Source organism: Ostrinia furnacalis, unplaced genomic scaffold (assembly GCF_004193835.3).
Source record: "Ostrinia furnacalis isolate ACB-3 unplaced genomic scaffold, ASM419383v2 OfSCF1638, whole genome shotgun sequence".
In the NCBI taxonomy this organism is placed as follows: Eukaryota; Metazoa; Arthropoda; class Insecta; order Lepidoptera; family Crambidae; genus Ostrinia; species Ostrinia furnacalis.
In genome coordinates this window covers 25,699-53,433 of record NW_021131877.1, presented here as the reverse complement: position 1 = coordinate 53,433, position 27,735 = coordinate 25,699, and the positions used below count along the sequence as shown (strand labels likewise).

General features: G+C 43.1%; 1 protein-coding gene across 1 annotated transcript in view; it reads right to left on the bottom strand.

Moving 5' to 3' along the window:
* Positions 1-548: 548 nt before the first annotated feature.
* Hira (histone cell cycle regulator-like protein) overlaps positions 549-27,735 on the bottom strand; it is a 30,790-nt gene continuing 3,603 nt past the window's right edge. The window contains exons 6-20 of the mRNA XM_028305150.1: positions 26,071-26,231; positions 25,265-25,433; positions 21,839-21,933; positions 21,141-21,308; positions 16,662-16,804; positions 12,706-12,852; positions 11,313-11,493; positions 9,036-9,138; positions 8,429-8,548; positions 7,495-7,641; positions 6,534-6,630; positions 5,695-5,838; positions 4,502-4,629; positions 3,897-3,988; positions 549-3,444 (exon numbers count right to left, since the gene is read on the bottom strand). Of these exons, the coding sequence (XP_028160951.1) occupies positions 3,322-3,444; positions 3,897-3,988; positions 4,502-4,629; positions 5,695-5,838; positions 6,534-6,630; positions 7,495-7,641; positions 8,429-8,548; positions 9,036-9,138; positions 11,313-11,493; positions 12,706-12,852; positions 16,662-16,804; positions 21,141-21,308; positions 21,839-21,933; positions 25,265-25,433; positions 26,071-26,231 (2,018 nt within the window). The 3' untranslated portion in view covers positions 549-3,321. The remainder of the gene's footprint in view (positions 3,445-3,896; positions 3,989-4,501; positions 4,630-5,694; positions 5,839-6,533; positions 6,631-7,494; positions 7,642-8,428; positions 8,549-9,035; positions 9,139-11,312; positions 11,494-12,705; positions 12,853-16,661; positions 16,805-21,140; positions 21,309-21,838; positions 21,934-25,264; positions 25,434-26,070; positions 26,232-27,735) is intronic.

Sequence of the window (27,735 nt, the reverse complement as noted above, 5' to 3'; positions counted from 1 at the left end):
AAGTTGTAAGATGGCATAGATAAGTAAAAAAATATATTTAAAAATTAAAATAAGTGACCACGATATCTTTAAGTATTATAGCCTGACCAGGAACATAAAAACCCTCGCCATGTTGCGGAAAACGAATGGTACTAATTTCTTTTAATAGCAACAGTAACTGAAAACTTCATTGACATGGTCACCTTGCATGTCAGTCTATTGCTGTCAAAGTGTAAACAAACTTTATATTAAATGTGCGCAATTGATTTTGTGAATTAAATTGCTAAAATCTTTTTATAGTCGTGAAAGAAAAGTGGTTCACAATGTGTTAAAATATTTGTCGAAGAGAAATACTAAGGATTCGGACAATATTTTCATTGAATAATGTTTCCGACAAAGGTTGTCAAATTGACTGACATGTTTATCGTATAGTACAGTCCACTATGAAAATTAGCTGTGGTTGGTTTCAACTACCAATTTAAAAATTTTTTGTCACTTTCTAAGTGCTGAATTTTATGGAATTGGGNATCCACATGCACATTTTTGAGTTCTATAAAACTCACATTAATATACAAGTATATAGACGGGAATATCTAGTTACGAGCACCAAATAACACTTGTTTCTATTCATAACAGATACAAATTGGTGTCGATGCAAAAACTATGTATTACATATCTATCAGTTTACATAATTTCATAACTAGTTGCACGAGACGGCAGTACATGTTAGACAGTTCTATGTTTACATTCTGAACATATAATTAAAATAAGCTTTATCGAAGTGCTACTGAGACCGTGCGGGAGTCTAGAGGTTAGTTATAGCTAGAGAATACACATTTTAACTGCAGACAAAACAACAGAATATTTATATTAGTAACTATTAAAAGAAAAACAAGATGTTTCATAGAAGAATATGAACAAAAAATTGATAAAAAAATCAAATAAATTATAGGTTTGGTCTAAGAAAAATATTTGCCCAGCAGTGGGACATAATATTAGAAATATGTAGTACCCTTATGGAATTGTTTTGTTGTGGCAGTGTTGCAATTGAAATCCGCTCCAGACTCCGAGACAGCCAAGTAGCACAAGGGATTAAGTAGATATTGGGTTACATAAATGTAAATCATTGCGACGGTTCATTAAAATAAATGGTCCCAATACAGAAGACCGTAACTTAAATTAAAAATCACATACAGGAATAGCAGAACCACACATTCTTTACTATACAATAAAAATATCATAAATGATTTAAATAACTAAGCAATTACTTATTTTAAAAACTAAATTAAAGGCATTGAGGCTCGCATTCTGAAACAACGCTAAAAAGCCGATTCAAACTCAAGAATTGAACATGCGATTGGTTTCACATGTAATCACTCAAGTGTTGTTTCACAATACGCGCCTGAAATACAAACACAACCGATTAAGAGAAATGATTTGATTACGATTGAATTTGACTAGATTGAAGGAGTGAGGATATAAAAACGATGTCGAATTCAAATAATCGAATCATAAAATAATACTCGAATCACAGCCCGAAACATATTATTATACCAGTGAATCGTAGAATGTTTCGGCTTACACTACATTTAGTCTTACTGAGCCTTGAAAAAACAGTTCTATCCTAAAAAGTTGGTAAATATCATAGTTAATGCTCTAATTATAAAATATCTGGGAGATTAAAAACAAAATATTACATCATTATATTACTGTCAAGAACATACATTTATTGATAACTGGGTAATACAAAATACTCATCAGCACTATGCTAAATACATATTCATAAGACTGATATGAACACGATTTATTTAATCTTTATATTGGAGGAATATTCCTATTGATAGTAATTATTACTAGCCTACGGTAAATAGAGCCATCATGGGACTAAATATTACTTTTTAAACTACTCACGACGTACAAAACCAAAAACTCGGAGCCAATTGCGTAGAAAGAAATGGGCAGTTTAAATTTATTTTTATTAAGTTCAAGTTTAGTATTTTCGGATACATGCATTATGCATCCCTCTTTCGTAGCGGGATGAGCGATACCGAAATATGAAAATACAGAAACATAGTTATGGAGGAACCCATAGGAGACTGTAATTGAAAAATTACCTACAGTATACTAGATATTATCGTCGATCTTAATACACTTAGATACAATAATTTCTAAATACACAACGCGAACGAAGCGTTTCTCTGTATTGCTTATCACATACATACATAGCTGATCACTTTCGAGTTGCAACACATGGCCTAAAACTTTTTATCTAAATCTATCTACCTTAATTCTCGAAAACCTACGATTTACGTTAGTTTGAGGAAGACAAAGTGTCTTGTAGTTAATTGGCTACCTAAATGTTACACTAAAGCTGCCTCATGGTAAGCTATAGGTAAAAATTGTCGGACCAAAGGAGTAAATTGTTAAATATTTTGAAGTTCAAATACTTTAGCAAAGCAAAAATTATAAGGCGTAGTTATAGGAAGTTGGCAACGTAAGCGTACTTGCTAGCTACAAAAATATATTTTTCTACGCCTTGGGATCTATTTATTTCGACTTTAGTCTTTAGATACACTATTTGTAGTCTAATTCCCGCAATAGATAGGTTTCACTGGTTTTCTAAACGTGTTTATTTATTATAGGCACGAGACAAATTGTCACCTTGTTAGACGCTCATCTTTTAAAGTTAAAATTACGATCTCAGTTCACACGACACAATAGAAGAAATCTATTTGTCACATAAATAGTTTGATGTCGTCTCTTTCTTTACCTAATGTAAGAGCAGGCCGGAGAGCCTAGTAGTCTGATATCTCTTTTCATTACCTAATGAGAGAAAGAGCGAGTCTTAATTCGTGGAATGTCCGCTAGACGTGACGACAGTGTCCGCTAGACTTGAGGTCAGTGTCCGCTAGAGGTGACGTCAATATCTACCAGACGTGACGTCAATTTAGATTAGAAGTCAACGTTAATGAAAGCTAGAGGTTGACGTCAGTGTCCGCTAGAGGTGACGTCAAAATCCACCAGACGTGACGTCAACGTCCGTTAGACGTGACGTCATTGTCCTTTAGAAGTCAACGTCAGTGAAAGCTAAAGGTGACATCATTGTCTGCTAGACGTGACGTCAATATCTACCAGACGTGACGTCAGTGTCCACTGGACGTGACGTCAATGTCCGCTAGAGGTGACGTCAATATCTACCAGACGTGACGTCAATGTCCGTTAGAAGTCAGCGTCAGTGAAAGCTAGAGGTGACATCAGTGTCTGTTAGACGTAACGTCAGTGGCCGCTAGAGGTGACGTCAAAACCCACTAGACGTGACGTCATTGTCCGCTAGACGTGACGTCAGTGGCCGTTGACGGCGAGCGCGCCGAGCTGATCTGCGTACTCGGTGTAGAGGCGTTGCCATCGCAGCTGCCGGACTAAGATGGAGAGCATCTCTTCTAGGACTTCGTGCTTGTTCATGCCCTGGAAATAGAGTTCAGTTTTGAACGATTTGTTTACGGTTTAGAATAGGCATATTAAAGGTTATTGAATAAGGACTCTGGAGTATAAAAATCTATCTAAAATGCAAATGTATGATGTTCTATGTATGGGGATAGGTCGACAAAAACCTATAACGGTATTCAGCATGGCACGTGAATACAAAAAAGTAAAATTGTTCCCTAAAGAAATTGTCGATTTTCAAAAACTATTGGTTAATTTGGATACATTATTATGTCAATACTTTCAACATGGTAGGTCTTTATTTACAATAAATAGATTTTTTTTAAACTAAGGCAAACTTAATTCTAAACAAAATAAAAATATACTTATTTTACTCAAAAATGAAAGTGTGTCCGTGAGGCAAAGAGGCGAGGATGCTGGCTGCATTTCCTCGCTGAATGGCAATACTAATACTTTCAATAACATGCACTTACCAGTATCGTGGATTGCCATTTCTTAGGCGTAGACGTGCAGTGGCTGGGACCAAGGAAGTCGTCCAATATCGTCCGGAGCTGGTCTTCTGTGCCTGAAATTTTATATTTCATCAGTAAGTATAGCTTAGGATACTTGCACTTTAGATGTGTTTTTGGGTTTCATTGTGCATAATGAAAAAAAGTTATACGAAATATAACCAAAACTAAAACAAAAACATAGGTTTTGCGTAGCAACCTGACTTCATCTTTGGCGGAAAAGGGATTTGCGCTCGAGTGAGGAATGTTGTCACAAACCTCTTGTGGAAACACAATTTTTCACAGTTTTGCTATGCATACTAGCACATATCTTGTAGAAAATCACTCTAAAGATAGTGTGATATGTATTTTTGTAAGTGGGTCACGGTGACCCAGCGTCGGTGTCACGTACCGTGGCTCGCGAGGTGCGCCACGAGAGCCGTGAGCCAGTGGCGGTAGTCGCGCGCGCGCCGCAGGTGCAGGCTGGCGGCCGCTCGCGCTTCTAACCAGCTATGCACCGCTCCTGCGCTGTAGGCTCCGCTGTAAACATTGTGAGTGGGTCACCGTGACCCAGCGTCGGTGTCACGTACCGTGGCTCGCGAGGTGCGCCACGAGCGCCGTGAGCCAGTGGCGGTAGTCACGCGCGCGCCGCAGGTGTAAGCTCGCAGCCGCTCGCGCTTCTAACCAGCTGCGCGCCGCTCCTGCGCTATATGCTCCACTGGAAATATAAAGTTGTAAAGGTTAGAACTCAATGTAATTTATATTCAATGAAATTAATTTTTAAGCTTATTTTCAAGTGATTTCGTTCGTTCGTTCGTTTCAGCCAAATGACGTCCACTGCTGGACAAAGGCCTCCTCCAAGGTTTTCCACAATGCACGGTTCTGCGCTGCCCGCATCCAGGCTCTTCCCGCGACCTTTACCAGATCGTCGGTCCACCTAGTAGGATAGTCCTCAAGTAATTTATGCACGTCCAAATGTAGTTTATTACACTACCTTACTTAGATGAACCTTAATCACATATTTTTAACAGGGAATACGGTCTCATGTTGTACAAATGACAAACGACTCTGACTATAGTGTTGTGCATGTCGGCCGTTTGGTGTAGTGGTTCAAAACGGGCTACTATTCCGGAGGTAGCGGGTTCGATTCCCGCACAGTACAAACATTTGTGTGCATGAACATATTTGTTTGTATTGGACTGGGTGTTTTCTATGTAAAATAAGTATGTATTTACAAAAAAAAAGTATTTAAGTATGTTTATATCTGTTGTCTAGTACCCAAAGTACAAGCTTTGCTTAGTTTGGGACTAGAAGCGCAATGTAAATGTCCAAGGATATTTATTATTATTTCATCATCATCATCATTTCAGCCATAGGACGTCCACTGCTGAACATAGGCCTCCCCCAATGCTTTCCATGTTGATCGATTGGTAGCGGCCTGCGTCCAGCGCTTCCTTGCTACCTTTACGATGTCGTCGGTCCACCTTATAGGTGGACGTCCCACGCTGCGTTTTCCGGTACGCGGCCTCCATTCAAGAACCTTTCTGCCCCATCATTATTATTATTTGGTTTTATTAATTTTTCTTTCTTATTTTTATTTTTTTCTTTTTACAATGTATTTATCAAAAAAATAAACTTATTATTATTATTATACCTGGCTGCAATTAACTGCGAATGCGTTCGATGTTCCCTGACGAAAATGAGACGACATTTCCGTCCTTCCTAGGTTTTCTCTCAAAATAACGTAATGAGAATACGTGCAGTAATCCCTAGGGAATCTTACCTGGCAGCGACGTTATGGGAATGTGTGCGGTGTTCCCTGTACAGCAGCTGCGAGGAACCGTGCGAGCCCTGGGAAGGCGGACGCGTCGCCGCCAGCGGGCCCGATGCGCGCCACACCGGGTCGGTCGCGTCTGACCACACCACCCTGGAAAGAATAGAAACAGTTAATATCGACAAATAAATATCGATATTGATACAACCCTATGATACTTAATTCTTTTTTTCTTTATTTGATTTGGTGCTCTTATCCACACAGATATGTCAGCCCCATTGTATCTTCACTTACAAACAACATATACATATACTTAGAAACAAGTCAAACTAGGTATTTATTTAGGTACTCTTAATTCTTATGCCCCACGTTTTGAACTTTACAACTTGGCTGTTGTTTGCTTTTCCACGCCCTAGTATGGGCGAGAGACAAGTCCTCGTTTTAAAGCCCGTCCAATAGGACTGGTTATGAAAATCAACATGGGCTATATTACAAATATTTGTCAAGTATTTATCTTTATTATGTTGTTTGATCATCTCTAATATAATAAAAATACAATTTGATGTTTAACTTGTAAAAAGCGTGATAACCTATACTAATATTATAAATGCGAAAGTGACTCTGTCTCTGTTACACGCCTAAACCACTGATTTTGATGAAATTTGGCATAGATAGTTTGAGTCCCGGGAAAGGACATAGGATAGTTTATATCCCAGTTTTTGAAACAGGGACGCGCCCGATAAAGTTTTTCTGTGACAGACAAAATTCCACGCGGGCGGAAAGCTAGTTGACACATAATGTAAAATAGCACTATGAAAATGTTATGAATAATAATGAATAAGACTTACCATGCACATAATTTCTTGCAGTAAATATAACTTTTCCCGTTGCTCAGCGAGATCATTGGGTTGCCGTCGTCTAACAGCGTGCAATTCGTTACCGTAACTGAAACAAAGAAAAATAATGTTAGATCAAAACTTCATTTACTAATTTCTTCCACCATTTTTAGACCCGGCTTTTACCCAGGCGAAAAGGAACGGAGAAGTATCGAGCGGATAAATTTTTCTATAGAATTTGACAGCGGCAGCGGCGAGACTCTGTGTGGAGTAGAGAGAGGAAGTGGAAATCATGAAATCTTATTCAAAAATCTCTTTCGCTGTACTCCGCTTTGGTGGAAACCGGGCCTTAGGTACGGCAAGCTATATTGGGACGTTTAAAAGCGCTTATTAAACCTATTTTTAGAAAAATAAACGACTTGAACTTTATTCCCTTGTCTTATGGTCCTAAATCCGTAAACGAACTAAAGTCGCTGACATAGCCCGACGGTTTAGCAAGCTGAAGTGGCAATGGGCAGGGCACATAGTATGTAGAACCAGGCCTGTTCATCTCTACGAGTTTACATCGAAAACAAAACACGCACGATGGCCCACCTACAGGATAATATTCTACAAGGCCTCACATACGAGCGAACATTGACTCACACACGCGTATTCTTGTGTATGATGGAAGAAAATAAAGAAAATGGTGTACTAAATACTGTGCAGTATTTAACTGCCTAAATAATAATAAAAACACAGAATGTACTTTTTTAAGTTGCCTCAAGACACTGAGAGGTAAATAAGTAGTTAATATTATTCATGATAATTCATGCTAAATCATGTATTTCCTCCGCCATCGATCAACATGGAAAGCATTGGGGGTGGTCTATGTTCAGCAGTGGACGTCCTATAGCTGAAATGATGATGATGATGGTCTTAAAACAATGAAAAATTAGGGCTTTCTATGTCCTCAAAGGTTTAAATCATTTACCTCCGTGTGACAACAGGCTCCTGAAGTTGAGCGGCTTGACGAGGCAAGTGGCGTCGTTGAGGTCCCAGATGAGCAGGTCGGCGGCCGTCGTCACCGCGGCCAGAGTGTCGCCCGAGAGAGTTAGTTTCGCTGCTGGGGACATTAGGGCTGTGGGAAGAAGTTGTATGGTATTTATTTAGGTTGCAGTTTTAACAGCGTTAAGTTAGTTTAATAAGACATAATGAGGGCTATCGTTTTTATACTTAACAGTTGGCACCCCTGGCGATTGACAGGACCTTACTCTACAGTGGCGCCATCTTGATGAGTGCAAATGCGATAGTCCTCCTACCACTTTAGCGCTCACCAGTTGGTGACACTGTCTTCGCTACTAGCAAGTGACTGGACCTTACTCTACAGTGGCGCTAACTGGTGAGCGCTAAAACGATAGCCCTCATTATTAGCGATTGACATGGCTACTTAGTTATTTAAGACACGACAGTAAATGTGAGTTTTTAAATCGATTGTTTCAATGACAGCTACCAATTTAGTGTTCATCAGTTAGTGCTACTGAAGAGGAAGGTTCTGTGCTGTAGCTAAGCTTAACCAATTGATGAGCGTTGAAGCTACGTAGAGTAAGATCTTGTTATTCACAATACTGAGAGCAAGTATGGTGCTATTCCAGTGCGGATCATAACCCGCGTTTATTATTTCATTCTAGTACCTTAGAACACAAAATAACATCATATTTGTATTCTAGTCCATTTAAAAATAATAAATCGAAAACATTAAAATAGCAAACAATAAAATGGAAACCTTTAACCTAGGTTTACCGAATGGACTGAAATATGAACTGAGGACTGCGTTTCCACAGCATTAAAAAAGTATGGCTATTCACTCGGATTTCAACTACCCTATTGACCGTTATGGGGTAGTTGTTTTACACCTCTTGACTTACCAATGGGAGGTAGAGCACGAATAGGTTTTGCGCGTCCCAGCCGCCAGGCGTGCAGCGCGCCGTCCGCGCACACCACGCACGCCCAGCGCGCGTCGCACGCGATGCACGACACTGCCGAGCCTGAGGAAACACAGTTACATCTATACTAATATTGTAAAGCTGAAGAGTTTGTTTGTTTGTTTACTTGAACGCGCTAATCTCCGGAAGTACTGGTCCGATTTGAAAAATTCTTTCAGTGTTAGATAGCCCATTTATTGAGGAAGGCTATAGGCTATACAACATCACGCTACGATCAATAGGAGCAGAGTAATAATGAAAAATGTTGCGAAAACGGGTTTTCACGTATACGAAGTCGCGGGCACAGCTAGTACTGTATACTGGGAAATGGGAGTATTTGAAGTTTGGACTTTACAACAATAACGATTCTCGGCATCGATTTGCTAAAAAAAACTACCACAGACATATATTTAATTCATACATATTAAAAAAAATATTGAAGAGAAATACGGACGGACAGACGGACAGACAGACATGACGAATCTATAAGGGTTCCGTTTTTTGCCATTTGGCTACGGAACCCTAAAAATGAGTAAATATTAGGACTTACCCAAATAAGTTTCCCACACTGGATCGTTTGAGATCGAGTTGTTGGGGAGCAGTTGTAGTTTTGATAGCGGCCCGTAGTGTGTGTTGCACGCTTTGTTTATGACCTGCAATAAAATATAAGAGAAATTTTTATTAACTTGTTGCAATGTTACAGGTGCATTTTTTTTCCAGAAAGGGAGCGATCAGTGAGAAATTTAGTCAGCATCAAGAATCTTGGGGGCTATGCGCAACTATTTAGAAACTCTCGTGAAGAGGATTTTTATAAAAAAGCAGGCTATGGTTTTACACAACTTTTATACAGCACTGGTCACTTGAGTGAAGTCTTTCCTTCTTACACCTGTATTCACAAACAATGCTTCCTTAAGTGACGCAGCAAATCGAACGCACAGCGTTGAATAGAGTTCTGTGATTGGTTCACGTGTAACCCTGTGCGTCCACGTGCACTGTGAGACCTCATAGTAATGTTTGTGAATACGGGCATTAGGCTATTGGCACTGTCAAATTCTCAGTAGAGACAGCATTAATGTAAACATACTAACAGTGTGCATGTGAGTCTTACCTTACTTAATCTTTTGGCAGCGTTGAATTCTCGCAACTGACAATGTTTGCAAGTAATCTCGTGCGTTTCTCTTAAGACATTTAACCTTTATGAAGTCTCAAACTCTCTGCAGCGCGTACAATAGGAGGCGGTGCGGGAGGGGAGGCGTCTCGGCGCGGGCGCAGCGCGGCGACTTTTATAGAAAAACTCCCTCACTCATTTAGGAAGCACCTAACCCTATAGTTTTCAGACACTTGAGTAAGTTCTTACCTGCAGTCTCAAGCTTCCAGCAGCTCGTAAGATAGGTCCGGCTGTACCAAGCGCGGGCGCAGGTAATGCTAAGACAGGCGGGGGCGCGGGAGGGGAGGCGTCTCGTCGCGGGCACAACGCAACGGCTTTTAAAATCAATCTCCCGGTCTATGAGCTCGTGCAACTGTTTAGATAGTTGAGTCAGCTCGCGGCGCGGCGCGAGCGTTTTCCGTCACTAGAGTAAAGCCTTACCTTAGGTCTTTGCTGGCGCCAGAATCCCGCAATAGAGGATTTTTAAAAGAAACTTGCAGTTTATGCGTTTGCGCAATTGCTTAGGAAGCACTTAGTTCTGCAGACAGTTGATTTAGTCCTCACCTGCAGTCTCAAACTCCCTGCGGCTCGCACAATAGGTCCAGCTGTACCGAGCGCGGGCGCCGGTAATGCTAACACAGGCGGCGGCGCAGCGCGGCAGCGTTTATAAACAAACTCCCAAGCTATGCGATCATGTGGCTACTTAGATAGTCTAGTCTGAGTAGTCTCACATGTGCTAAATCTTGCGACGGAGCATTTCTTTAGAAACTCGGGGACTTTGCGCCAGCGTAGCTGTAAATATCAGACACTATAGGTCTTACCTGAAGCCTCAGACTTCCTGCAGCTCGTACAATAGGTCCGGCTGTACCAAGCGCAGGCGCAGGTAATGCTAAGACAGGCGGCGGCGCAGGCGGGGAGGCGTCTCGTCGCGGGCGCAGCGCGGCGGCTTTAGTAAACAAACTCATAGGCTATGCGCTTGCGCAGCTGTTTAGAAAGTATTCCGTCACGCGAGTAAAGTCTTATTTACGCCACATTATTACCCTTGTAAAGTTTTACCTGTAGCCTCAAGCTCCCTGCAGCTCGTACAATAGGTCCAGCAGTACCAAGCGCAGGCGCCGGTAATGCTAAGACAGGCGGGGGCGCGGGCGGGGAGGCGTCTCGTCGCGGGCGCAGCGCGGCGGCATTAGTAAACAAACTCCCAAGCTATGCGCTCATGTAGCTACTTAGATAGTCTGGCCTTTGAGTAGTTTTACTCGTGCAAGATTTTCGCGACAGAGCTTTTGTAAGGAATCTCGGAGACTATGCGCAAACGCAGCATGCAGATACTTGAGTTAAGTTTTACCTGTAACCTCAAGCTTCCTGCAGCTCGTACAATAGGCTCGCCAGTACCAAGCGAGGGCGCATTGGGCCCTGCCTGTAGAATGACACACCCCCCTAACTTTTTGTAAAGCCTGGTCCGTGAGCACGCAGAATCCCGTCCAATGACCCCAAGCTGCCCATCCTTGTCGCTCGCACGTAATTATGTTGCTGTCGCGCTCGCACACTCACTGCGGGCGCGCGTCGCACAGTCGCGACAGCAATATAATTACGCGCGAGCGATAAGGATGGGTAGCTTGGGGTCATTGGACGGGATTCCACGTGCTCACGGACCAGGCTTTAATAAGGGGGATAAGGTCTTACCTGTAACCTCAGGCTTCCAGCGGCTCGTACAATAGGCCCAGCTGTACCGAGCGCGGGCGCCGGTAATGCTAAGACAGGCGGGGGCGCGGGAGGGGAGGCGTCTCGTCGCGGGCGCAGCGCGGCGGCCCGCGGGCCTGGTAGTCCACCGCCACCGCGCTTGCGTAGACGTTGGTCTAACCCACTGTGAAGAGAAAGGTTAGGTTTTGTAAGGATTTTTTATAATCTTAACATTTTCGTAAATGAGATATCGTTGGTTAAGTTCTATCACCACGTAAGTAAATTTTTGGCAGGTTTGACATTTTGATGCAATGAGGGTTTTCGCGAATGAAAAATCCGCCAGATGACAATACGACGAGGTCCAAATGCTGCATGATTAGTTATTTTTAACATGACATTGACAGATATGTAAAAATCCACCAATCACGCAGCAGTCAGACCCCACATCCACGTCCCGCCATCTAGCGGATCTTTCATTCGCGAAAACCCTCATTGGCTAGAGAATCGAAAGACGCGTCGTTTCGTCAAATCTCCTAAAAGTTGCTAAAAATGACTTACGTGATGATAGAACTTAAACGACGATATGTCAGCTATGGCGTGTGGTTCTTACAGAATAGACTAAGCCACCCGACTCTATTCATGAATGTCGAAACTTCGTAAGTGTTGCGACTCAGAGAGGAAGAGACATGCGAACATCTGGCCTCCCCATTTTACCTGGCCAGCTTAGTATAAGTGTAGACCTTCTTTGGCAAATTGAAGAGTTCTGTAGTGAAAACTAAAAATGACCGGATGACAATGGTATGTCAGACTACAGAACTAAACTGTAAAATAAATTACCAGCGATTGGCTGGATGGGGAGACAAGAGTACTAAGGTAGAGGGAGCGAGAGGTACTGAAAGAGGGAGCGTGGAATACTGAGAAAGAAACTAGGGGTCTGAGGGGGAATGAGGGGTACTGGGGGGAGCGAGGGGGTTACTGAGGGGGGCGCAAGGTACTGAGGGACAGCTTGGGGTACTGTGGGGATAGCTCGGAGTACTGAGGGGACAGCTCTGGATGCTGAGAGGACAGCTCGGGGTACTGAGGGGACGGCTGGGGTACCGCGGGGACCGCCGGGGTACTGCGGGGACAGCTATGGGTACAGAAGGAACAGCTAGGGGTACTGTGGGGACAGCTCAGGGGTACTGAGAGGACAATTCGAGGTACTGAGGGGACAATTCGAGGTACTGAGGGGACAGCTAGGGGTACTGAGGGGACAATTCGAGGTACTGAGGGGACAGCTAGGGGTACTGAGGGGACAATTCGAGGTACTGAGGGGACAATTCGAAGTAGTGAGAGGACAATTCGAGCTACTGAGGGGACAATTCGAGGTACTGAGGGGACAATTCGAGGTACTGACGTGTCGGCGGGGCGCGAGGTGGCGTGGTTGCTGACGTTGGGATGCGTGACGATGTCTGCGCGCACCTCCACGCGGATGCGCGACTTGCTCTGCGACGACGTGCTGAAGCAGTGCTCGCCGCCGCCTGGCTGGGAGCCTAGGGACTCGCTGGAAAGAGACAGCATATTCAATTCAGTATACAGGGTGTGCCTCTGTGGATCAAACAAAAAGATTGATTCTACTAAAGCCTGGTCCGTGAGCACGTAGAATTTTGTCCAATGACCCCAAGCTACCCATCCTTATCGCTCGCGCGTAATTATATTGCTGTCGCGACTATGCGACTGGCACCCGCAGTGAGTGTGCGAGCGCAAAAGCAACATAATTACGCGCGAGCGATAAGGATGGGTAGCTTGGGGTCATTGGACAAAATTCTACGTGCTCGCAAACCAGACTATACTTAAATGCAACAACTTTCATAAAGAAACAATATCCAAATTCTCAACCTACAAATTATCTTTGCGAATGACCATAGTTTGATGACTTAAAATCGAATAGGAGTGCTGTTGGTGAGTCACAGATCAGAGCAACGTATGAACGGTGCTTCGCGTAAAAACGAAAACGAAAATTTTCAAATAAATACACAACAATACAGTGCAATGTCAGTTAGTTTTGCGGCAAAGGTAAGACAGAATCTCTGATTTGTCCTGCGAGAACCCTTCAATATTAATCGAGACTACACACAGGCACGGTTTTGTCTAACTGGAAGTCTTTAAATAGACTTCGGACGCAGGTTGGCCGTAGTAAGGACAATCTGGTCAGGTGGAGATTCTTGGATGGCTTAAACATGGAGTGCAGGTGCAGTTTTGTTCCTGGAGCACCTGATGTCATGCCCTGAGTGCCCAAGCAACTGCACTCAGGAGGATTTGATGAGTGCTGCTGACAATGCCACTCTTGTGGCGGAGTTTTGGGCTGACACTGTGTAGGTTTGTTGTCGACACGAAAGGAAAAGAGGAAGAATACAGTGCAATAAACTCACTTGGCATCAGCGTGCGTGAGCGGTATGAACACAGGAGTGATGCGGCGCTTGCCGTCCGACGTCCGCGTCTCGATCTGCCGGTCGATGGGCCGCAGCGTCGTGCTCGCCGAGCTCACGGGCGAAGGCGTCAGGATTGGCTTCGACTGAAACGTTAATAGGTGGGATAGACCTCATTATTCGTACTATCAGGCCTGTTCATCTCCACGAGTTTACATCGAAAACAAAAAGCACGATGGCACCCTACAGGATTACTATTCGACAAGGCGTCACATACGAGCGAGCATTGACTCACGCACGCGTATTCTTGTGTATGATGGAAAAAATAAAGAAAATGGTGTACTAAATACTGTGCAGTATTTATCTGCCTAAATAATAATAAAAACACAGAATGTACTTTTTTAAGTTGCCTGAAGACACTGAGAGGTAAATAAGTGGTTAATATTATTACATGATAATCATGCTTAATCATGTATTTCCTCCGCCATTTTCTGCAGTTTGGCACCTCACGTCACACATCATTTTACCGAAGTCAGCCCTATGGCTTCGGCGCAGTACCGATCACTGACGTTTGTCAACAAAATGGTGCTTAACTCTTGAGACAAGCTAAATTACACCATATTGTTAATGAAATTGAGCATACATTTTTTTAAATACCTTCGCGAAGTAAACCTTCTGTACGTAGTACTTATTATTATTTTCTGGTACTATTAAAATAGGCTATTGAAAATATCTGTAGGTTCTATTTTCTCTTACAAGGTGACACAAACAATGACTTTGTTTGTTGTAACGAAAAAGTCACACTCGTTTGCCGACTTGCCTTAGAGGTGCAAGCTATATTAGTCCAGTCAATAAAGCATTATAGATGGAAAACTGTAGAACACAATTTCTGACTTCAGGACTTTATTTAGACTAGTTAGGAGGTGAACATAGCAAAAGTCCCCGCCCTTAGCCCTTGAGCCGGCGGGGAGAGGGGGGTTTAAAGGTGCCACTTTTCGGTTTTTCGCTTAATCTTCGGAAACTATGCGTCCTAGCGACATGACTACTTTGAACCAAAAAAAGCTTATTCAATTTGCTACAGGTGAGACCGTCAAGTTTTTCTATATCTTGTATAGTTTTTGCGGCATCTGCTCTAGAAGGTCTGTAAAATTGGAAATTTTATTGTTGTCTTACATGTTCCTTTCAGGAGAAAATCGACTAAATCAACATTGAGCAAACCCTATAGACATGCGGGAGCATGTTAAGCCTAGTTCCAGCGAGGGGACTACACCGTGCGTATATTTAGACGAATCACTTTGAACCACTTTTGACTCCTCATCACTCAAAAACTACTGTGCATTAACACTTCAAATTTGGCTCATGTGTTGAGACTTGCAAGATATACATCAGTTTCAAATTTCATAAATATGCCTCAAACGGTTCTTTAGATATTGACGTCCAAAAATCTACATGTCTGACCTATAGACCAAATTCTAACCACTTCCAGATGACCTCGAAGGTTCAAACTTGGCATCCAGAAAGGTAGTTATGTAAATACAAAGGAACAAATAAAAAACCAGTAAATTTTAACATTTCACATGTGATAGATAGATAGTAGTGCTCTAAATATCGATTTTTGAACGTCAATACCTAAATAACCGTTTGAGGTATATTTATGAAATTTGAAGCTGATGTATATCTTGCAAGTCTCAATACATGAGCCAAATTTGAAGTGTTAATGCACAGTAGTTTTTGAATGATGAGGAGTCAAAAGTGGCGCTAATTGGTTCGTCTAAATATACGCACGGTGCAGTCCCCTCCATGGAACTAGGCTTAACATGCTCCCGCATGTCTATAGTGTTTGCTCAATGTTGATTTAGTCGATTTTCTCCTGAAAGGAACATGTAAGACAACAATAAAATTTCCAATTTTACAGACCTTCTAGAGCAGATGCCGCAAAAACTATACAAGATATAGAAAAACTTGACGGTCTCACCTGTCGCAAATTGAATAAGCTTTTTTTGGTTCATAGTAGTCATGTCACTAGGATGCATAGTTTCCGAGGATTAAGCGAAAAACCGAAAAGTGATACCTTTAATCCCCCCTCTCCCTGCCGGCTCAAGGGCTAAGGGCGGGGACTTTTGCTATGTTCACCACCTAACTAGGCTAAATAAAGTCCCGAGGTCAGAAATTGTGTTCCACGGATTTCTCTCTACACCGTCGTTAAGGCATTTATTGACTGGACTATATTGGGATAGATACAGCCTCTCATCTGGCCCGTCACAGCAGGGCTACTCCAAAACGCTGTTTACGCAATTTCGGGTCTATCTATCACCGTCACTCATGCTTTGCGTGAGAGGGATAGCAACATTCGAAACTTCCGATAAGGTTTTTCGGAGTAACGCCGCAGATTTCACTGTCCATTCCATCAGCATTCAAAGCTCGTAGAGCTGATGGCGGTTGGTGCAGAAAAGTTCTCAAGTAGCGATCACGGACAAGAAGACGTCAAGTGGGCAGGTCCCCACTAGGTGAACCGACGATCTGGTGAAGGTCACTGGAAGAACCTGGATGCGGGCAGCGCAGGTACGGTCGTTGAGGAAATCCTTGGGGGAGGCCTTTGTCCAGCAGTGGACGTCATTTGGCTGAAACGACGTCACCTTCGTATCAAACTCACCTGAGACTTGTCGCTCTTAGGCGTGGACTATTCGCGGGCTTCCCTCTTGGCCTCCTGTTTCTCCCGCGCCAGCAGGATCTCAGTACACTCCACCAGCAGGTTGGAAGATAAGTCCGCACCAGACTCGTTGGCTAGACACTTGCCTTAGNCGGAGTTATCGCGTAACAAACATACAAAAAAAAACATACGGATCGAATTGAGATCCTCCTCCTTTTTTGAAGTCGGTTGAAAACTAGCGCAATTTTTTCAAAAAAATATACAACTACATATTATACAGTGCAATAAACTCACTTGGCATCAGCGTGCGTGAGCGGTATGAACACGGGCGTGATGCGGCGCTTGCCGTCCGACGTCCGCGTCTCGATCTGCCGGTCGATGGGCCGCAGCGTCGTGCTCGCCGAGCTCACGGGCGAAGGAGTCAGGATTGGCTTCGACTGAAACGTTTGCAGGTGGGGTAGACATCATTATTCGTACTGGTACTATTAAAATAGGCTATTTAAAATGTCTGTAGGTTCTGTTTTCTCAAAAACAATAACTTTGTGTAACGAAAAATCAAATCAATTTTCTGTATTAATTTAAGGCGACAATAGCTCAATAGTACCAGAGTAAATACAAATGAGTAGGTCATCTTCATAGAAACGCCCGAGCGCGGTTTGTATGTGAGCGCGCGCCAATACGTATACGGCGCGCACGCACACTGACAAAAAGCGTGGATTAGCGGTGAGGTGCATACGTATTGGCGCGCTCACATACAAACCGCGCTTGGGCGTTTCTATGAAGCTGACCTACTCATTTGTATTTACTCTGATAGTACTGTCTACACCAGACTCGTTTGCTGACTTGCCTTAGAGGTGCAAGCCATATTGTGATAGATACAGCCTCCCGTCCCGTCACAGCAGAGCTACTCCGACGCTGTTTACGTAGTTTCGGGTCTATCTGTCACCGTCGCTCATGCTGATATCTTGCTTTACGTGAGAGAGATAGCAACATTCGAAACGTCGGATAAGGTTTTTCGAAGTAACGCCGGAGATTTCACTGTCCATTCCAAACAAACCAGCATTCAAAACTCGTAGAGCTGATGGCCGATGGTGGAAAAAAAATTCTCGAGTAGCGACCACGGGCCGGAAGACGTAGAGTGGACAGGCTCTCACTAGGTGGACCGACGATCTGGTGAAGGTCACTGCAAGAACCTGGATGCGGGCAGCGCAGATACCAATCGATCAACATGAAATCATTGGGGGAGGCCTATGTTCAGCAGTGGACATCCTATGGCTGAAATGATAATGATGATTGATTGTCTCTTTCGTATCTTACCTGAGACTTGTCGCTCTTAGGAGTGGACTCCTCGCGGGCTTCCCTCTTGGCCTCCTGTTTCTCCCGCGCCAGCAGGATCTCAGTACACTCCACCAGCAGGTTGGAACATAAGTCCGCACCAGACTCGTTAGCTAGGCCCTTGCCTTATAAGGGCAAGCTATATCGACGGACGGACCGACGGATTAGCAAGCTGAAGTGGCAATGGGCAGGGCACATAGTACGCAGAACTGACGGCCGATGGGGCAGCAAGGTTCTGGAGTGGAGGCCGCGTACCGGAAAACGCAGCGTGGGACGTCCACCCACAAAGTGGACCAACATCATAAAGTCGCCGCTACCAATCGATCAGCATGAAATCATTGGGGGAGGCCTATGTTCAGCAGTGGACATCCTATGGCTGAAATGATGATGGTGATTCATTGTCTCTCTCGTATCTTACTTGAGACTTATCGCTCTTAGGCGTGGACTCCTCGCGGGCTTCCCTCTTGGCCTCCTGTTTCTCCCGCGCCAGCAGGATCTCAGTACACTCCACTAGCAGGTTGGAAGATAAGTCCGCACCAGACTCGTTAGCTAGGCACTTGCCTTATAAGGGCAAGCTATATCGACGGACGGACGTACCGACGGATTAGCAAGCTGAAGTGGCAATGGACAGGGCACATAGTATGCAGAACTGACGGCCAATGGAGCAGCAAGGTTCTGGAATGGAGGCCGCGTACCGGAAAACGCAGCGTGAGACGTCCATCCACAAGGTGGACCGACAACATCATAAAGGTAGCAGGAAGCGCTGGACGCAGGCCGCTACTAGGGTTTCTGATTTCTCGACTTATTTTTTTTCTCGAGTTTCGGGAATTCTCGAGGCCAAAATCTCGAGTTTTCTCGGGTCTCGAGTCTTTTAATTAAAACTGTTGAAATTGGTTGAAATTTAATAAAAACACGGGTTTTTATTAATGTTATAATGTGTCTGGGTTATAATCAATAATACTGTAAAGTTTCNTAGTGCTCTAAATATCGATTTTTGAACGTCAATACCTAAATAACCGTTTGAGGTATATTTATGAAATTTGAAGCTGATGTATATCTTGCAAGTCTCAATACATGAGCCAAATTTGAAGTGTTAATGCACAGTAGTTTTTGAATGATGAGGAGTCAAAAGTGGCGCTAATTGGTTCGTCTAAATATACGCACGGTGCAGTCCCCTCCATGGAACTAGGCTTAACATGCTCCCGCATGTCTATAGTGTTTGCTCAATGTTGATTTAGTCGATTTTCTCCTGAAAGGAACATGTAAGACAACAATAAAATTTCCAATTTTACAGACCTTCTAGAGCAGATGCCGCAAAAACTATACAAGATATAGAAAAACTTGACGGTCTCACCTGTCGCAAATTGAATAAGCTTTTTTTGGTTCATAGTAGTCATGTCACTAGGATGCATAGTTTCCGAGGATTAAGCGAAAAACCGAAAAGTGATACCTTTAAACCCCCCTCTCCCCGCCGGCTCAAGGGCTAAGGGCGGGGACTTTTGCTATGTTCACCACCTAACTAGGCTAAATAAAGTCCCGAGGTCAGAAATTGTGTTCCACGGATTTCTCTCTACACCGTCGTTAAGGCATTTATTGACTGGACTATATTGGGATAGATACAGCCTCTCATCTGGCCCGTCACAGCAGGGCTACTCCAAAACGCTGTTTACGCAATTTCGGGTCTATCTATCACCGTCACTCATGCTTTGCGTGAGAGGGATAGCAACATTCGAAACTTCCGATAAGGTTTTTCGGAGTAACGCCGCAGATTTCACTGTCCATTCCATCAGCATTCAAAGCTCGTAGAGCTGATGGCGGTTGGTGCAGAAAAGTTCTCAAGTAGCGATCACGGACAAGAAGACGTCAAGTGGGCAGGTCCCCACTAGGTGAACCGACGATCTGGTGAAGGTCACTGGAAGAACCTGGATGCGGGCAGCGCAGGTACGGTCGTTGAGGAAATCCTTGGGGGAGGCCTTTGTCCAGCAGTGGACGTCATTTGGCTGAAACGACGTCACCTTCGTATCAAACTCACCTGAGACTTGTCGCTCTTAGGCGTGGACTATTCGCGGGCTTCCCTCTTGGCCTCCTGTTTCTCCCGCGCCAGCAGGATCTCAGTACACTCCACCAGCAGGTTGGAAGATAAGTCCGCACCAGACTCGTTGGCTAGACACTTGCCTTAGAAGGGCAAGCTATATCGACGGACGGACCGACGGATTAGCAAGCTGAAGTGGCAATGGGCAGGGCACATAGTACGCAGAACTGACGGCCGATGGGGCAGCAAGGTTCTGGAATGGAGGCCGCGTACCGGAAAACGCAGCGTGGGACATCCACCCACAAAGTGGACCAACATCATAAAGTCGCCGCTACCAATCGATCAACATGGAATCATTGGGGGAGGCCAATGTTCAGCAGTGGACATCCTATGGCTGAAATGATAATGATGATTGATTGTCTCTTTCGTATCTTACCTGAGACTTGTCGCTCTTAGGAGTGGACTCCTCGCGGCCTTCCCTCTTGGCCTCCTGTTTCTCCCGCGCCAGTAGGATCTCAGTACACTCCACCAGCAGGTTTGAAGATAAGTCCGCACCAGACTCGTTGGCTAGACACTTGCCTTAGAAGGGCAAGCTATATCGACGGACGGACGGACGGACGGACCGACGGATTAGCAGGCTGAAGTGGCAATGGGCGGGGCACATAGTACGCAGAACTGACGGCCGATGGGGCTGCAAGGTTCTGGAATGGAGGCCACGTACCGGAAAACGCAGCGTGGGACGTCCACCCACAAGGTGGACTGACAACATCATAAAGGTAGCAGGAAGGCGCTAAAGTCTGTTCGCCGAGAGTTGATAAATATTATGAAATGTCTTGCAATAGCGACTGTCGCTTAATTATCGCATTCTGTATGGCGGGCGTCGTTTGTCACAACGCGCACTGAGTACCATGGTACGAGCCACGCAGCTGTCTTCAAGCGCCCCGGCCGGCGGGCCGCAATGTGTGAAACGCAATGCGTGAAACGGAATAGATTTATTTTAAATAAGACCGAAATGAATGGTATGACAGTGGGTAGGGCTTAGCCCAACATTGGGATACACTATAAGCCACTTGATAATAATGAAATACTTTTTATCTAACACATGGACGCCACGTGTTTGATCCGTATCCCCACGTATGCCCTAACCGGAATAATTCCCGTAAATTTAAAAGAGATAATAATGATTATCTACCAACTTTTTCATTATATCGACAAAAATAATTAGCGAGCCGCAATTTATAATGAGTTTAGAACCTCTGATATTTAATTTTTTTTATCAACTCTCGGCGAACAGACTTTAGACGCAGGCCGCTACCAATCGAGCAACATGGAATCGTTGGGAGAGGTCTATGTTTAGCAGTGAACGTCCTATGCAGCTATGATTCATTGTCTCTCTCGTATCTTACCTGAGACTTGTCGCTCTTAGGCGTGGACTCCTCGCGGGCTTCCCTCTTGGCCTCCTGTTTCTCCCGCGCCAGCAGGATCTCAGTACACTCCACCAGCAGGTTGGAAGATAAGTCCGCACCAGATTCGTTGGCTAAGCACTTGCCGTAGATCTTCTCGTAGAATGCGTTCTGAAAATATTAATTAAGGAATGAAGAAGGAGATTTCATTTAAAATATAGAGGTTGACACAAAATGAATGCGGATTGCGCAAGCCTTTTGCGACGTCTCAAATACATAGTTCCATATAAGATAATACAATGTCATAGAACGTGCGTATACGTCTACCACTCTGGACCGACATTTTAACCTTTATTTTAACAGCAGTTTTTTTGTTGTATACGAAATAAAAGCCATTTGACTTTGGCTTTTTTGAGCTTGAATTACGAGTATATGTAACTAACTAGCTTTCCGCCCGTGGCGTCGCCTGCGTGGAATTTTGTCTTTCACAGAAAAACTTTATCACGCGCGTTCCTGTTTCAAAAACCGCGATAAAAACTATCCTTTGTCCTTTCCCGGGACTCAAACTATCTCTATACCAAATTTCATCAAAATCGGTTCAGTGGTTTTGGCGTGAAAGAGAGACAGACAGACAGAGTTACTTTCGCATTTATAATATTAGTATAGATTCCTCGTTATTAATAAATATAACAATTATTTACCTTCTCTTCCATAGTAAGCGGTGTGCCGATTTCTTTGTTAGTAAACTGTATACAGGCCACGGTACCATCTGAACTGCACGCTAGGAGATTTAGACCTGTAAAAAGAAAATTGTAAATTAGACCAGATGATCAGTTCTGAGCTCTTTCATTCACGATTATATTGCTGTTGAAACTTCAGTATAGCTCACGGAACCTTGTGTATAGCTCACGGAACCTTCCGTATAGCTCACGGAACTTTCAGTATGGCTCACTGAACCTTCAGTATAGCTCACGGAACCCCCAGTATAGCTCACGGAACCTTCTGTATAGCTCACGGAACCTTCCGTATAGCTCACGGAACTTTCAGTATGGCTCACTGAACCTTCAGTAATCAGTATAGCTCACGGAACCTTCTGTATAGCTCACGGAACCTTCCGTATAGCTCACGGAACTTTCAGTATGGCTCACTGAACCTTCAGTATAGCTCACGGAACCTTCTGTATAGCTCACGGAACCTTCGCTCACTTAACCTTCAGTATAGCTCACGGAACCTTCTGTATAGCTCACGGAACCTTCAGTATAGCTCACGGAACCTTCTGTATAGCTCACGGAACCTTCAGTATAGCTCACGGAACCTTCTGTATAGCTCACGGAACCTGCAGTATAGCTCACGGAACCTACAGTATAGCTCACGGAACCTGCAGTATAGCTCACGGAACCTACAGTATAGCTCACGGAACCTGCAGTATAGCTCACGGAACCGTCATAATATCTCATGGAACCCCTAGTATAGCTCACGGACACTTCAGTATAGCTCACCATCCGAGCTCCAGGACAGGTCCAACACGCTGTCGGTGAACAAGTCGTGCACGACCACCAGAGGCCGCTTGAGCGACGTGAGCCAGATGGACAGCGCCCGGTCACGTGATCCAACTGCGGCGCAGCAGCACTTCTTGCCTTCTTTTACGAATATGTTGTTGTTGAACCGCTGGAAAGGAATAAAATATTTTTAGATATTTTACACAGCGCCATGTAGAAATTGAATATTTAATAAGCGATCAGACATTTAGATCGAAGACAATCTTATGCTTATGCAACTGCCAAAAGAAACTTTCATTGAATGTCCTCTCGCATTTCGTGATTGTTTTTGATCAGCTAGTGAAAATAGTTTCCCAAATGCGGATATATCATGCATTACAGAGGAATCTTCTGCACCTTAAATGCATGCCAGAAAAGCTAATGGAACATCCATCCGAAAATCCAATGGATGTTCTGTTAAAAAAATAGCTCAAAGGTGCCATCGATGCTCTATTGTAGTTCGAAAACTATCGCCGCATTTCTGTTGCGAGTAACCCTTTACCAATACAAGCATAATCGTACATTTAGCTTAGTTGAAGTTGAGAATAGTTATTTTAGAAATACAAATGAATTGAATGATTTTTTTTTATATTATTTATTTATTTTATATGTATTATTAACAGATTATGGTGACTCATTCTGGATATGGAGAGCCAAAATTAATCATGGAGGTAATCTCAATGGGGATTCTGCTCTCATCGCTTTTAATCACAAAAGAAATCTGCTCATGGTCTTATAATTCTGACTGAAAAAAATACAAGCTAGCTAGGGGTCATTGGACGAAATTTTATCTACTCGGCCACCGGACTTTAAATATTTTTTTTATAACTCTGGTTCTTTTTATAACTCACCGCACACGTGACAGCTTTCCTGTGTCCCACGAAGTCTTTGTCGCAGCGCCAGCCATCTCTTTCTACCACTTGCGCGGTGGGCCCGCCGCCATTCATGGCGTGTGCCGATAACACATACTGACCGTCAGGTGACCACGATAGCCGGAGGACGTGGGTCGTTCCTGGTAGATAATACGAGGTATAAATTAGATGAAACTAGAGCAGAACCAATAAGACATAACTAGGTGGCATGTGTCATAGAGGTATAGACCACAAAATAATAGCACTCTTGAAGTCTGTTTAACATTGTGGTTGTGGGATATGATGTTCATCCACAATAAGGAAGCTAGATGTTAGTGCTTCCTTCCGAGCGGGTGTTGTGCTCGGGGACCAAGGTCCAATTTACACTATCTTGGTTTGTCTATACAGGGTGTTACTTTGCATTCTTGCCATATTTACAGAGGTAGGTAACTATATTACTGATACTGAACACAAATCCGTTAAAAAATAATGCCCGAAAATTTTGATTTTTAATTTTGAATATTTTATTTTATCGACAATCTGTTAAACACATCACTAACTATCGTAACGCATGCACATCACTTATGTTAGCGATGGCGATGGAGAATTTTTTACTTTTTATTGTATTTTTAATATCTATTGCAATCTATTGTCTTTAAAATGTCTTTTTGACACTTTTGTAAAAAATTGAGAAATCCATCAATCACAAATCACGTTATAAATAATACAAAATGACTGAAGTGTATTCAAACAACGAATAATTTAATCAAAATGGTGCTTGGAGTGTCTGCAAGATGTCTTAAATGAAATGCTTGATGACGTACCCTTAGCGTTACACCAAATGCTCTACTACCAGCAGGATGGTGCTCCCCCACAATAAGGACGTCAAGTGCGCGAATAATACGTTTGGTGAACAGTGGATTGGACGAGGGGGTCCAGTAGCTTGGCCACCACGATCCTCGGACCTAACACCAATGGACTATTATTTTTGGAGTGACTTGAAACGACCTGTTATGCGCAGAAGAGATAAAAAGTGTAAACGTGTTACGTGAAAGGATTGCTTCAGCGAAACTGTGAGACAAAACGTTTATGTGTTGCGAAAACTAAAGCGAAATACCTACGCTTCGCCGTGCTAGACTGTGCCTTCATCAGAACGGAGGACACTTTGAACACTTGCTTCGCAGTACGTAAACTTTGTAAGTAGGAACTCATAAATAAATAATTAATTGTGAATAAGGTGATTTTATTTCATACTTAATTTATTAATTTGTAAAAATAGGGAACAATGTTATAAATTAATTAAAAGCCTAATAATTATTACGTATTCTTGACGGTCCTAAGCCCGTAAAGTAGAAACTGAGAGTAGAAAGGAAAATCTAAAATCAACTGAAGAGTATTTTAAAATAATTATTATGACTGGATAAAAAGGCTGGTACCCAGAGCCATAAAACATCACAGATTAATAAGAACTAGGCCACGCCCACTAGGTTTATTCCACTTGCACCTGTAGAAAGTGCGAGACAAAATTGGTTTATTCAGTATAGCTCACGGAACCTTCAGTATAGCTCACGGAACCTTCAGTATAGCTCACGGAACTTTCAGAATAACTCACGGAACCTTCATTATAGCTCACGGAACTCCCGGTATAGCTTACGTAACCTACAGTATAGCTCACGGAACCTTCATTATAGCTCACGGAACCACCAGTATAGCTCACGGACGCTGCAGTATAGCTCACCATCCGAGCTCCAGGACAGGTCCAACACGCTGTCTGTGAACAGGTCGTGCACGACCACCAGAGGCCGCTTGAGCGACGTGAGCCAGATGGAGAGCGCCCGGTCACGTGATCCAACTGCGGCGCAGCAGCACTTCTTGCCTTCTTTTACGAATATGTTGTTGTTGAATCGCTGGAAAGGAATAATAAATGTTTTTAGATATTTTACATAGCCCCATGTACTTTGAAATTGAACATTAATTTTTAACCAAGTTTAAAAAAAAGTAATTGGTTTACAATCATTGAATCATATCTTCACAGCATAAGGTTTAAATTGATGTGGTATCTGTGGATACCTGAGCCTGGTTAAGGGTTTTAAATAAGCGATCAGAAGTTAAGATCAAAGACAATCTTATGCTTAAGCAACTGCCAAAAGAAACTTTCTTTGAATGTTTTCTCGCATTTCGTGGTCCTTTCGGATTGACTAATGAAAATGGTTTCCTATAACGGGTTCATGCATTACAGAAATGCGTGCCACTTTGAATGGAGGTCAGAATCATCAATGAAAATGAGCCAATGTTGTATCGGACTGTCGATTCTAGGGTCCGATCGCCTCTAGAGTATTGCAGCTGGAGGGGTTAATGGGAGTAGTATTTACTTATGATGGAATCATTAGTTCTTTTAAAAAAATATTGTGATTATTTTGGCGTATGCGCACTACTGCGATTCTCTATTTTACAAATAGGCTTTTGAAAGCGATTTTATGTTAGCATGGTTAAGCACATTTTCACAAATAAATTGATGTAATTTGCTGCATCTGTAGAACTTACCGCACACGTGACAGCCTTCCTGTGTCCCACGAAGTCCTTGTCGCAACGCCAGCCATCTCTTTCTACCACTTGCGCGGTGGGCCCGCCGCCATTCATTGCGTGTGCCGATAACACGTACTGACCGTCCGGCGACCATGATAGCCGGAGGACGTGTGTCGTTCCTAGTAGATAATACGAGGTATAAAGTAGATGAAACTATAAATAAATAAATAAATAAACCTTTATTGTCACCATAACAAAAAAAATACAACTTTAACACAGCTTAACAATTAAAAATAAGGTGACAAGGGCATCCGGCTCAGCGTAAGCTGTACGGCACTAGGTCCATGCAGCGCTGGTTTTCAGCCGGTGCCAGTCTCCTGCACAGTAATACAGCGTACATAGGTAGGTGCAGTGATATAAAAAAGAGAAACAAGATTAAAATAAAAACCACACATTTTTCATCACCAGTCACTAAGCCTCTCCCACACCGAACTATAGCAGAACCAATAAGACATAACTAGGTGGCATGTGTCATAGAGGTATAGACCACAAATAGCACTCTTGAAGTCTGTTTAACATTGTGGTAATTTAGGCTTAGAGTAAGTCAAAGGATTTTTACTTTTTACTGCTTCTGTATTTAAAGGTGTCTTTTACAATGATAATGATTTGTTAGCTCAAGATTTTTCTCAACAAAATAAGGTCTAGAAGGAGATTTTCTCATAGAGATTATATTTTAATTAGAACCATTAATTATTTTTTTTACTGCTTCTGTATTTTAATTCAGGTGTCTTTTACAATGATAATGATTTGTTAGCTCAAGATTTTTCTCAACAAAATAAGGTCTAGAAGGAGATTTTATCATAGAGATTATATTTTAATTAAAACCATTAATTACCTCCACATTCCTCAAAAGGTTCAGTGATAACAGTTTCTGGTGCCCAGTCTGCTGTCTTCCATACCCTTAGTGACTTGTCATCTGATTGAGATGCTAGGTACTTGCCAACCTGTAAAGAAAAATGTTGATTAAAAAAAAGCAATTAGCGGAATACATGTTACAGTGTTATTTTTAATTTAATATTATGTCAAACACATAATTGACATAGTTCATCCTTAGTGAGCTGCCACACTGGCACTGCGTATGCGCAATGTTTCCCCCTAGAGTTTTCGCGTCGCTGCTCCGCTTTGCGTGTAATCCGCCAGTGTGGCAAGGCCCTTATCCTCTATAGCAGGGGTGGCCGATCGCGACTATTAGTCCAGTCGATCGTGGCAAGGCAAAAATACTACATGATTGTGTACTAAACTATGCTGTTTCATTTATGATTTCAAGAAGTATATAAGTGTTAGACCACCCAGGGTTTCGTTAGTAAAAAGTAGATCTTAGTCTAATCAAATTGGCCACTAGAGATGGGTTATACTAGGTAAATTTGATACTAGGTGCACCTATTCCTAGTATTTATTAATACTCGATCCAAATACCTATTCCACCTAGTACGTAGTAATTTAGCATACTTGACGCGACTAGTGCGGACTAANTTACGTGAAAGGATTGCTTCAGCGAAACTGTGAGACAAAACGTTTATGTGTTGCGAAAACTAAAGCGAAATACCTACGCTTCGCCGTGCTAGACTGTGCCTTCATCAGAACGGAGGACACTTTGAACACTTGCTTCGCAGTACGTAAACT